General features: G+C 45.8%; 1 protein-coding gene across 2 annotated transcripts in view; it reads right to left on the reverse strand.

Moving 5' to 3' along the window:
• The window catches only part of ASTN1 (astrotactin 1), a 290,620-nt gene that overhangs the window by 88,709 nt on the left and 189,061 nt on the right, over positions 1-12,850 (reverse strand). For both annotated transcript variants that reach the window (XM_019728300.3, XM_019728222.3), the window contains exons 9-11: positions 8,340-8,414; positions 1,391-1,528; positions 760-910 (exon numbers count right to left, since the gene is read on the reverse strand). In XM_019728300.3, coding sequence (XP_019583859.3) covers positions 760-910; positions 1,391-1,528; positions 8,340-8,414 — 364 coding nt within the window. The remainder of the gene's footprint in view (positions 1-759; positions 911-1,390; positions 1,529-8,339; positions 8,415-12,850) is intronic.

Below are 12,850 nucleotides of genomic sequence, written 5' to 3' on the forward strand. Positions count from 1 at the left end.
TAAAGGCTTCACCTGCTCCTGCCTCCATTTAGTTGCGTGGTTCAATCACTCTTCATATGGATGGCACGGGAGATACCTTAGTCCACTCTAACCCAAATAATCTTCCTAGCTCATGGCATCACGTATTTTACACGCAGCCCAAGTCCATATAGCGAATAACAAAGTAGAAAGCCACCTTTGGAGAAGTAGTTCATTGCCGAGGTCTCCAAGAGGGCAGGCATATTTTCATTTTTTCTCTACCATTCTTGGTGAAACTCACTTCTTTCATCATGGCCTTACATTGGGTTATCCTAAAATTTCCTATTACAGTCAATGTAATTTGACTCTAGACAAACGCAAGTTTTTTTTGTTTTTGTTTTTTTTTAGAATATCCTGTTAGAGTCAAGACAGTCTATTTCCTTAGAGTCAGTATCATTCTAGTAATCAGTTAATTAGTTTGCAAGTTGTTTGGGCGTATCCTTCACCAACTAGACTGCAAGACTAGAGAGTAAGAATCATGCTATATCATTCATGACATTTTCCTTGGATAGTTATAGGTCACTTCGTAGGTGTTTCATAACTACTTCTTGATTAACTGACTGGTGATTAGCGTCTCATCTCTGTCAAGAGAAAATTCACAATTTAGACTAGACGGTGGTTACAACCAGGGAGGCTCATTCTCGACCCTCTTTTTGATTCACAGTAGACCTTCATCTACACATCTGTTCTTGTCCTGTGCGACTCCCCTCTCCGGTTACAAGCCTGACAGGGCAGACATACCACACAGCCAGTGGAGTCCAGCTTGCGATCCGAGATGCAGCGGAAATTCTTACTGCAACCCCCATTGTCCTTGCTGCAGTCCCGCACTGGCCCAAAGGAATCCAAGAGGACCTCCAGGCTATCAAAGGAGGACGAGGTCATCAGCTCTTCTCTGTGGGGAGAACAGAGGGGATGGGAGGAGTCCTGGGTGCACGTTCCTACCTAGCCAGCCAGATCATGTCTCAATCTCTCTTACAAAAATCCAAGATCAACCAGCCTCTGAGCCTTGAACTAACAAATTATAGGCATTCTCCATATCTGGGAATTGAGCCAAGGTTGTAACGGCTGGTCAAAGAAGGAGATCCAAACTTGGGCTAGGAAGTTAACAGTTTATTGCCTGTCAGTCCTTAGGGGATGTGGGAAGTGCTTACAAATTCTAATTTCATGTCCTCTCCCAGTGCATGAGGCTTGGGGTGTGTAATATTGACCCAGATAGAGTAGATCCTGGTACTGCGCATGGGGCATTTGAAGGCAGCCTGCCACCTTCTCCTTTCAGCTTGTCGGGATTCCTTTCCCAGCACCTTGGCCCTTCAGTTTCTCATGCAGCCTCCCAAGCCAAGTACGGGCCTCAGCACCCTGAGGCAGGACTCACCTGACCTCTACAGCATCCTCCATCACTGTCATGTCCGTCTTACACTTCGCTGATGGATTGATGGCCAGTTCAGCGGGTGGGATAACAAAGCTCTTGCTGAGGGGCAGCCACATGCCCTCCCCCAGTGTGTAGGTGAATCTGTAGGGACACCCAACACCAGGTGGTTAGGACAGGGAGATAACCGCCCCACCGGAGGCCCTGCCATCCCACTGCCAGCTGCTTCCTTCTCTCCCCTCAGAGTCCTCAGCAGAAAGAAGAGCTCACTGCCACTCTATGGGTGAAAGGACTGAGTCTGAAGGAGGCAGAGAGCTCGGCTCCTGCTCACACGTCCACACAGTGGGAGAACTGAAGATGGCACCCACTCACTGCTGTTAGAAGCGGTTGTTATGGAGTCATACGAAACTGAGTTCCAGTTTCCTTCAGATTGGAAGCTGGGTTTTCCCTACTTCAAGTCAGATAGAATTGGAAGCATTTTCGCTGACGAGATATGCCAGCCTCTCACGGGCCCCCTCCCTCGGTTTGCACACCCACAGTGACAGCCATGGTTTCTCTCTCTGGGCCTGGAGGACTCTGACCGAGGAAAAGGAAGGAGAAAAGCTGCCCTTTTCTGGCTTCTGTGTGAGGGGGACATACATGAGGAAAGCCAGGAGGCTCCGAGGAGGAGAGAAGACGGGTGAAGGAGGCAGACCCACCCTGACTCTCCATACTCCTAGCCACACCCTCAGCTAATGGCCGTTACCCTGGAGAGACAGGGAAGACTTGTTTTTTTATTCTTATAACGAGGGCTAAAAGGAATAAAAGAATCAATGAGCATTTCAAGGGAGAGCTTCAGGAAACCATGAGAGGTTATTTGTTTATTTATTCATTCATTTTATTTCAAAGGCCTTCAAATGCTCTGTGTTCACAGTCAAAAATAGTCTGTGGGATAAAAGCCAGTGTGGGCAGGATATCACCAGGCTGTGGCGGTCTGTTGTCCCCTTCCAACTTAATGTGGAGGGAGGAACAATGGAAGCACGCATAGCATTAAACAGAGCCCAGCACAGGCTCCATTGGCGTGCTGGTCACAGAGGACCATTTCAGAGAAGGGGCTCCTTTCTCTCCCCTAACTCAACATGCCCCCCTCTCCACTCCCTGGGCACCCAGAGAGGCTAGGAAACCGGACTGAGGACTTGAGTTCTTTTATAAGAAATGTCGCCTTCTCTAGAAGGCATACCCATGAATCAAGGCACATGAGTTTCAAGCAGCCACGTGATTCCACCCACTTCCTGAATGAAGAGAAAACAGGGGCCCCCAGGAGAGGCAAAACCCCTGAGCAAGCGGGAGGTGGCCAGGATTTGGGAGATTTTATTCCCCCATTCCCACCCTTATTCTTGGTCCCCTGTGTCTCTGAACTGCTGGGCAAAGTTCTACATTAAGCAGCTCTGAGGGAGGCACGGAGCTCCTCCCATCACAGGGACAGGAGGCAATGGGGGGGGGGAGGGGCGCTGGGCCCTATGTCTGTGCAGGGAGGGATCTGTACCAGGTAAGGGCAGCTCACTGCTGGGGGACAGAAGAGGCCGACCACTTTGCTCTTGTGGGAAGCGGCTGGCAAAATCGAAGGTATGACTGACAGACACACGTCATCTGGTAAGATTAAGGAGTCCATATTCAGGGCAAGTGATTGTCCCAAGATGCCCGAAATCTGGGATTTAGGATAAATGGGGGTTGGAGGCAACAACATGCAAGTTTTACATTCACTTTGCCTTTTGTAATGGGCACGCTGCCTTGGGGGCACCACAGGTGGGGGCACCACTGATACGTATCATATACTGTTTTAGAGAGAAGATGCACACGTCTGAATGGTACCAGGAGGAGGGAGTGTCTTTGGACCTAGAGGGTTTTGTTGTTTTTCTATTTGGGTTTTAAAATGAGAAGTTTTGCATTGACGTACAGCAACAGATCCGTGACCTGCAGCTTGTAATTTATGTAATAGATTTTAGGAAACGGTTGGCAGTTCTAGCCCATTTCTGACAGCGAATTTTTCTTTTGGAAGAGAGGGACCCATGTCCATGCAGGTCCCCTTCCTCCTCCCCACACAGTGATATTTGGGAGCGGAAAGCAAACCATATCTTTCTGCCAGTGGAACTGTCTGATGGCACCTCAGCCCCAGAGAACGAAGTTCACATCTCCAAAGATGTCACACTTTGTGCCCTGCCAGGGCAATCTGACTCTAGTTCCTAAAGCGGCCCTCATTTTCTTTCCTCTTTGCCTTTCCTCCTAATGTTCCTTCTTTCTGAATTTTCTTCCTTTCCTTCTTTGCTGGAGCCCCATTCATTTTAAGACTCAGTTAAGGTCCCACCCCTTCTGGAAAGCCCTGTAGGACCTTCACCCTAAACCCTCGGGCTGAGCAAGGGACTCTCCTCTGGGCCTTTGCACATGGTCCCTGGTTGCCCCTGAGATGGTGAATTGTGCCCATCTTCTCAGGTGGCCACTGCCACTCAGAAGAATGTGTTCTCTTGGCTGGCAGAAGACAGAGCGTTGTCATCTTTGTATCCAGACGGCCTGGCATGATTTCCGGCCCAAGGAGGTCACTCCATAAATATTTATTGACTGATCAATAAGCCTATTGTTCTTTAGTTTGCACAGGCTACTGGAGGATATCATCTCAGACTTCAAATTTAAAGGTGGAAGCGGTGATGAAGATCACCTTTTCTTTAGAGCAGGACTTGGGTTAACCTCTGGGTTTCAATAGATGTAATGGTCAAGATGGATCTGAGTTTTAATATTGTAAGGACTTCCAAAGTACATAGCGGCTTCTGAGATGTGACACTGTCCCAAGTTAACAAGATAAACAGTGTCGTCGCCCTTCTCTGGGTGGTCAAAGTGAAACCCTGAGGGGAAAGCCATGGCAGGCGTAGGGTGACACCAATCTTTACTGAGAACTGTCACAGAGGCAGGTGTTCTATGCAGCTGCCTCCTTTACCTCACCACAGCCCTCTGAGGTTGGTCCTTTGGCCTCATTTTACAAATTTATCAACAAATATTTTAAGAATTTAACAACCTCTCCAAAGTCACCTCTCCAGAAGTGGGAACTGGTCTGATTCTCTGTATCTCACAGCAGCTTTCCAGCCCATGCTGGCTCATGCCTATGAAATTCTAAAGTTTTCTTTTATCTGCAAAATCTACGAACTCCAAAATCCAAATATAGAACAAACTGTCAGAGAAAAGCTGTGTTCTGAAATCTCATCTGTCCCTCATTCATGCAGATTTGGCAGGGACACCTTCAAAAAGCCACCAAAGAGACGCTGGGTGAGCATCTGAAATGTTTGCCCACGTTGGGTCTTTTCTCGTGACAGCTGGTGGCGACCATCATGGCTGATGGCTCAGCTGTGGGCTGAGTCCTGTACATGGCCCCGCTAAACTAGAACTTGAAACTTCTGTTCAGAGGAAAATGCTCTCCAGAGAGCAGTGGACAGAATGAGCTTGTGCTCTCACTGTGGCCGGGCATAACGTGGAATGTGGGAAAACGGACAAATTGTTCTTGGCCTGGCAGCTCCACTTTCCCAGAACAGGCCATTCTACACCCAGAGCAGGGTGTTACTGTTCTCCAGGGTGCAGGTACACACTGGAAGGAAGATCTCTGAGAGGGAAATTTAGTCTGTGGCCATTCCTGCCACCAGAAGGTCCAATGGAATGAAGTGATTGGAGCCACAATGGAAAGGACATCCTTGGCACCAGACTGGGTCTGGTGAGAAGAGTCAGTCTTCTCCCCTTGGGCCCTCTGAGTCTAGCTTGGACCTTTCCCAGGTTCTTTGGGATTTCGGATTATCAACGTTAGGGTGAGTATCAGGTGTTTTCCTAATCTGCTTTCAAGTCCTTAGGAATCCCCTGAAATGACCATCTACAGATATCTGTTGAAGACCTACCATGTTCAAAATTCTGTGTTAGACAGCACATACTTCAAGCCATATAGGGTACTCCCCTTTCCCTCAAGCAAACAACCATTTCATTGAAGAAACAAATAGGCCAATTAAAAATAAATATGCAATAAAATAATTAACAAATATTACAGTCAGTATGTTATGGAAATCTGGAGGCAGAAACGTCATTGGGGAGTGGTACAGTGGGTTGGAGAAGCCAGAGCAGTATGTCTCGATCCTGAGTACAGATCAGAATTATGATGGTGCTTTTAAAGAACACTTATGCTCTGGCCCCACCTCCCAGAACTTTGAAAGGAGTTGATTAGTGCTGGGTAAGATCACTGGCCATTTTTAAAGCACACTAGGGATTCTCATGGAGGGCCAGGGTTGGAGAACAATTCTTGGATGAGACCGTAAATTCCTTGAAGTCTGGGACTATCTTAGACATATTTGTTTGGTCATCACTACAGCATCTAAAATAGTGCCTTGAAATAGTAGGTGTTTGTGGGGAGAGAGCCCCAGAGAGCAATTTTCAGGCTCTCGGCCTCACGTGGAAAGGTGCTGGCTCGGGTAGTTGACGGCTGTCGGCTGTGGTTGGTTGGCTGTCAGCTGTAACCAGTTAGCCATTGGCCACTAGTATAACTGCTGTGGCTGCGCTGTTTGGCGAGTCGATTCGAGTGGAGTCGGTCAGTTGGCAGAAAAGCGGACAGCAGGTCGCACGTTGTGTGAATCCTGCCTCCAGTGAGACTAGAGTGGTGTGACTCCCCTACCTATGGCTCCGTGGTTGTTCCTTTTTGGCCTCACCATATCCTGCGTTCTTATGTGGGGAGCAGGAGCAGAGACCCTGCATGACTCCCCGCAAGCCAATGCTCAACAGACATTCTCTTTAGCTGAGACTTGGCATAGACCATGAACATGGGCAGTATTTATATTAGGAAGCAAATATGCATTCTTTCTAGAGGAAAGCATATGGTAAATGTGCAGAGTGAAAAAGATTCAAGTTTTGGGGGCAGTGGGTAGGTTAGAAGATAGTATTGACTAAGAATGGAAGATTCTATAGGAGCAGAACAGATGATTAAAAGGGCGGGGCATATTGGCACTCAACTGTGGAAAGATTTCAATATCAAAATTTAAATTTTATTCCACAGTCCAGGCAAACGCGCAGTGGCTTGGAATGCTTCAGAACACTTCATCACTGGTGAGCAGAGTAGCAGATAAATAGTCATTAGCTTCTTGAAGAAATCATAATCACCGACCAGGTCATAGTATTTTCCAGAGTGGCCACTGCCAGTTAGTTTACTCAGATCCCAGAGTGGTTTTGATTAAAGTTCTGAATACCTAAAATCAGAAAATCATGGCCCATTGCTTTCCTCTGAAAGATTAGTTATTGATATGTTAGGGACCAAAATGATCAATCTCTTATTGGGGAACACACAGGCTCCTGAGAGAGGTGATGCCTGGGTCAAACCGCATAACGGATGCCCTCAGTAGTGCCCGGGTGTCACATCCAGTTGGCAGCTAGCAAACTCGAAAAGAGTGAACGGTGCTTGTGGGGATGGAAACACAGTGTTTGCACACGTTCTGCTCTAACAGAAATATCCTGAAGGCCGCTGGTTTTCAAAGTGTTTCTGACTCTTCGGGGAGAGGGAACTTTTCCATGTTCATCAGCCCAACTCCACGGGGTTTTCCATCTGCCTCATCTTTACCATCCTTTGGAGGTCCTGGCAGGCCAGAAGTTAAAAAAGGTGGGGGGAAGCCACCCAAATGATAAACCATCATTGGAAAGTTTAAATGCTCAAGTCATAGTCTAAGAAATCGAGCTGACAGCTCTTGTAGCACAAGCCCTCAAAAGCAGCCCATGATCAGTGTTGTAAACGTGACTCAGCCTGTCCCCCCCCCACCCCCCCCCCCACCCCAGTGAGCAGGGAGGCGCAGAAGAAGCTGAAGCAGAGACGCCACCTCCAGGAGCAAATGCAAGAGCAAAATTAACACCTAGGCTGGGACTGGCTGACGGGGAGGGTCTGAGGCAGGGCTTTGAAAGGGCAGCAGTGAGATGTAAGACTCAGCACGCTGCTGAATGCAGTGAAAGGAATCACGTTTTCCATTGTCCATACTGCTCACCATCCCTCCACAAGGCTGTGCAGTCGCCCAGGGCATCCTTTGCTATCAGATACTCCTGCAGGACTATTTACTTCCTCCACCAGAGGGCACCCTCCTAGAGGGAGATGGATTCATGTTCCCACCACCAAGGCCAAGCAAAGTCTCTGGCACTTAGTAGGTACTTTGCAAATGCATGTTAAGTGAAGGACAGATTAATCAAATAAAATGATGGTAAGATCTTAGTTTGGAAATAAACATGCGTTCCAGCTAAGGCCTGGTATGAATCAAACATTATGAAACCCCAATAGCTCATGGCTGCCATCCAAATTCTTCCTCTGCTTGTCAGCTTTTCTAATATGTGCAATTCTCAGGCATGAAGGTAGAAATTTGGGAGGGACTAGAAACGTGAAATCGGATCAGAACGGTGGTAGATTAAAATAATAATAATAAGGAAGTATTGCTGAGAAAAGGAGGAGGCGGGGTGGGGAGATTCATTTTGAACAACTTAAGACTTGATACGGAAAGTGCAAATTAGATGCACAATGAAGAGGCAGAAAGTGACATTAATTGCCTGCTCTGTGCCAGTTTCTATGCCAGCGGCTCTCCATTATCTCATATAGTCCTCACAACAATAGAGCTAGGCATGGAATGTAGCCCCATTTAACAAATGTGGAAACTGGAGGTGCCAAGAGTTTAAGTAAGTTACCGGGGTTCACAGAGCAGACAGGGAAAGAAGCCGGGACCCCAACAGAATCTGTGTGACCTCACGCTATCCACGGGCATGATGGGAGGCCAAGCGTTTCTTTGGGTTCTTTGTTTTTGTGAGGAGGCAGCAAAACAACTAAACACATTTGTCACTTTATACTTTACCACTAAGAAAGAAAGTTCCCTGGGAAGTGGGGCTCAGGGCTCGCAGACGTACACAAGCAAGTCCCTAGGTGACTACTTACCTGAATATTTTATCGGAAGGCTGTTCCCCCAAAACCAGGTCAAAGCCTCGCTGAAATATCGTGTACGGCCAGGGCCTAAAAGGAGAAACATCACTCCATGAAGGTCAGAACAACAAACACTCTCTGAATGCCCCCTGCGCCAGGCACCATGTTGGATTCCGGGGTCCCAAAGACAACAAGGCCCTCATCCCTGTCCTCCAGGATCTCTCTTGAGTTTACGCAAGCCCTTGAATGCTGGAAACTAAGCAAAACAGGATCAATGTCAAAATCGCTGAACCACTAGGAAAGGGGGAGTTAATAGTCGTGGCAATTGGACCTCACATCACCACAGCTTCAGATGTAGGTTGAATAGGAACTTAGCTTTGCCTCACTTAAGAGACAGATGAAGCCTCTGGAATCAGACAGTTCAGGTTCGAACCTTGCTCTGCTGTTGAACCAACTGTCAGATTTGGGGCAGACTGTTGGAGTGCAATTTCATCATTTGTAAAAATAGGGTTACTAATAGCTGCCTCACAGATCACTGTGGAGACTAAGCCAAACTTTTCGGCCAAGGCCACTACTCAGACAGGGTTATCAGCAGGTTCCCTTTCCCTATTCAGAGTGACATGAAGATTCTGGGTCTGGTTCCGGGTATTTTCAAACATTTTAATGTCACTCATTATTCAAACAAAAGCAATTGAAATGGTACTTTAAAGAGAATCCTTGAGATTCTCTCTAGCGAGTATCTTGGTATTGTCACATGTACTAAAAAGCTACAAAACTATTTCTTTCAAATAGTGGTTATCTTTTCAGTAACGCAGATGTCCAACCCCCAAATTATTTACTCATTCAAGCAAGATTCAGTACAGCCAACAGTAGGTATTTTGCACACCCACTAAAAGGAGCCCTTGCTCTCATGGAATGTACAGTCTCCATGGATAATCCAATTCTACCAACCCAATAACCCAGTTATGGAGGGTTTTACTCCAGACACACCTTTGGTTTTCAAGGACTACAGAAAATCAGCAGAATAAATCAGCAAAATTATTTGGGCCTAAATCTAATACTAAGCATTAATTGAGTGGTTGTCATTGGGCGTGGGGGGTATCACCCAACAGAGGACATTTAGGTAAATTTGGGGCCGTTGCTCTTGTACCACACCATGATGACAGGACATTACTGGCACTTAGAAGGCAGGGCTAAGGATGCTAGAACAGAGCAGTGCTCAGGACAGCACTGCACAACGTAAAATTGCCCATGTCCTGCAAACTTCTCAACGTCTGCTTGCACATTTATTTAGGTGAAAACCCGCTTATAATTACCTGAGCCTAGCTGCTGACTCCATGTACAAATAAGCACAAAGGAGCTTGTACTACCTGCATATATGATGAATTTTCTAGGTGCTTAACTACCATATATATTGAGGGAAGATTATGCATTATTACTTAGAAGTTTTGCCATTTGTTTATACTTTTGGAAAATCATATTATTTTCTGCAATGCCCTTCACGGTTTTTGAATTACCAATATAGCATCTGCGTCAGTCTATATTGTTCTGATATACAGAGGGAGCCAAAAAAAATGTATACACATTTTAAGAAAGGAAAACTGTACTAAAATTGTAATACTTAATATATACCGATAACAAAAGATGGATACAAGTCACATTTAACTTCTGCAATTACAAGAGGTGCCCAAAGTGGTTTCCATCAGCATCCAGACACTTCTGATTATGGCGAACTAGTGCTTGAGCAATGGTGACCAAAGTGTCCACTTGTATACATTTTTTGGCACCCCAATATATCGTGTATCCCATATTACTTCACATATTACATTATGGTGAATATACATTAGGTGTAAATGTCTGTTAACTTATCCTATTTTAATACTACCAGAGTATTTACACATTAAAAAAGTCACTATATCATTATAAATTACTTTCTTCTTATTTCTTTTTTAATTATTGCTAAGTCATTGTATTTATTTTTTGAACATTTTTATACATAGATTTGATTATTTGTGAAGTTCATTTAAGGATTATAAGAAGGGTTGAAAATGTTTGTCAAAGATAAGGTGTTGGGCCGAGGTTGAGAACCACCAACTTAACCCAACCAGATAACCAATTAACTACTCAAAGGAGTTGGCAGCTGCAAGGGGAGGCCATTGGGACCACAGGAGGGCATGGCTGGGATGGATGCTTTCGCTTCTTATGCTTACTATTTATAAAAACTTTATTCTTGGAATTCAATTTAGAAACACCCAGAGACAACTACAACAGGCTCCAAAAAGTACCCAAACACTGTACTATGAATAACCCCTGCATCAAATAAACAGCTGTCCCCCACGTGTTTTTTGTTTGTTTGTTCTGTTTGTTGAAGGTGAGCTCACAGAGCAGTGTTTGAATCTGATTCTTTTTTCTTTGAACAGTAAGTGGTGGTTTACGGGCAGCTAGAAAAAATGTCGCAATTCAAGAAAAAGCCTAGAAATCATGACTTGTCCCATATGACCCTCAACACCTAGAAAGAGCAAATGAAAAAGAAGAGAGACATGCAATTTTATCCCTCTTTTGGGAAAAATCACATTTTATTTACTATCAATTTGATAATTTCAAATAACACCCATTTTGCTTTTGAGTCATATCTAGTGCTCAAAACTGGTATGATGTGTAATTAGAGTTAATTCTTGGCATAGTTCCTAGGCTGTTTGAAAATATATTTTGAAGATCCAAAGTTTAGGACTGACGCTGATTACAATGTGAACAATTAACTGCAGAGAGTAATAAATAAACCTATATTCAGGCCAGACGTAATGAGTCAATGAACCCAGAAACATTAAGTACCTGAAGCCAAACTGCTAGGAAAGTCAGGTCAAAAGGCTTCCTGATCTGGAGGGGCCTGAATGTTAAGAAAGGCGACTCAGATTCAAAGGCCACAGGTGTGCAGTGTGGACCCCACCCGATCACATCGAGAGACAGCAGGGCGCCGTGGTGACATGGGTGCTGGAGCCAGCCTGCCGATTTCACCTTCCAGTTCAGCCACCAAGCACACTGGGACCACGAGCAAGCCCCTTGGTCATTTGTGCCCCCATTTCCTCATCTGTAAAATGAGGCTGGGGATAATAATCGCATCTGCCTGGTAAGGTTGTTATGAGGAGGAACTAGTTAATAACGTGTTCAGAACAGTGTCTGGCATTTAGTGAGTGACGCACAAGCATTGGTTAAATAAGGTAAATGTACTAGTTACCTGAATCCAATATAAATACTATAATACGCTATAATAAGGAGATCCCACATTTCTATAGAGGAAGACGTGTCTTCCCTAGGATGCACGTACAATGGCAATACTGGGCTTTAACTCAGATTGCAAATGTATGTGTGTTGGCTGGAGAGGAGGAATGACAAGTATAGGAAGACCAGAGCCCCACCCGCCAGTCCCAGGTAGCCATCGCTTCACAGGGCAGTGCCTGTACAGTAGTGACATTAATTAAACACAGAGAGAGAGGGAAGAACTTGTGAAATGGCCAAAGAAGTCGGAGGGTTGTCACTTGCTCCAGCAAAGCTATAAAAGAGAATTTACTCATTTTCTTCCCACTAGTCACGCATGATCTGCCAGAGAGACGGGGATTCTTATCTGAATTACTTAGCAAATAGTTATGGAGGGCCTGTTGTTTGTGAATTGAGACACTAGGCGATAGGAGTTGGAGAGTAAAGAGATCCCTGCCCTCTGAGGAACCTACAGTCTTTCTGCAGAAATACACAGAAGTCCAGACCAATAAACAGAATGAGTGAAAGGGAAGAGGGGTGGAGTTACAGGAGATAAGAAAAGTGGCAGGGGAGTTGGGTGCACACGGGTGCACAAGGCTACAGGGGAGCATACAGGAAACGGCAGGGACAAAGTGATGAAGAGCTGGACCGAAAAGCACCAAAAACACTTTGGAGCTGAGTTACCTGAGACCAGCTGACTGAGAAAAGGCCTTTGCATTGGACCACTGTGCGCACATCCAAGTAAGGAAACGGAATTGGCCTCAGCAAAAAGGAGGCCCACCGCTGGGTCATATATCCAGGCTTAGACAGAAGTTGCCTTGGGGATGCCCGGAAACAGAATCTAAAGGTCTTTATAACTGTCCTTGCTCCGTTTCTCATTCCACAGCCTCCCTTCTGTGAAAATGGCTACTGTACATGGTGGAGAGACATAGCCTCCCGCAGCTGCAGCTCAAGTCTTTACAGGCTCAGAGCACAGCGGAGACACTCCCCCTGCTCCTTAGGAAACAAAAATCCCTGGAAGAACTCTTGATATATCCTGGGTCAGATGTATACGCTGGGCCAATCTAAGCAGATGGCAACTCCTATTTGGTTTTCTGGGCTAGAGGGGGTGGGGGTGGAGTGAATGTCAAACAAAACAGTAATTTCCACCTGAGCTCCTATCTGCTTGGGGTGGCAAAGGTGTTGCCTCTATCTGGAGGAGGTGGCAGTACTGAGCAGACTGTGCCATAGGAGTTTTGTGGGAAGAGCACCCATCGATGAATTCAAGGATA

The sequence above is a fragment of the Rhinolophus sinicus genome, chromosome 11 (assembly GCF_057876585.1).
Source record: "Rhinolophus sinicus isolate RSI-liver-muscle chromosome 11, RSI-T2T, whole genome shotgun sequence".
NCBI lineage: Eukaryota > Metazoa > Chordata > Mammalia > Chiroptera > Rhinolophidae > Rhinolophus > Rhinolophus sinicus.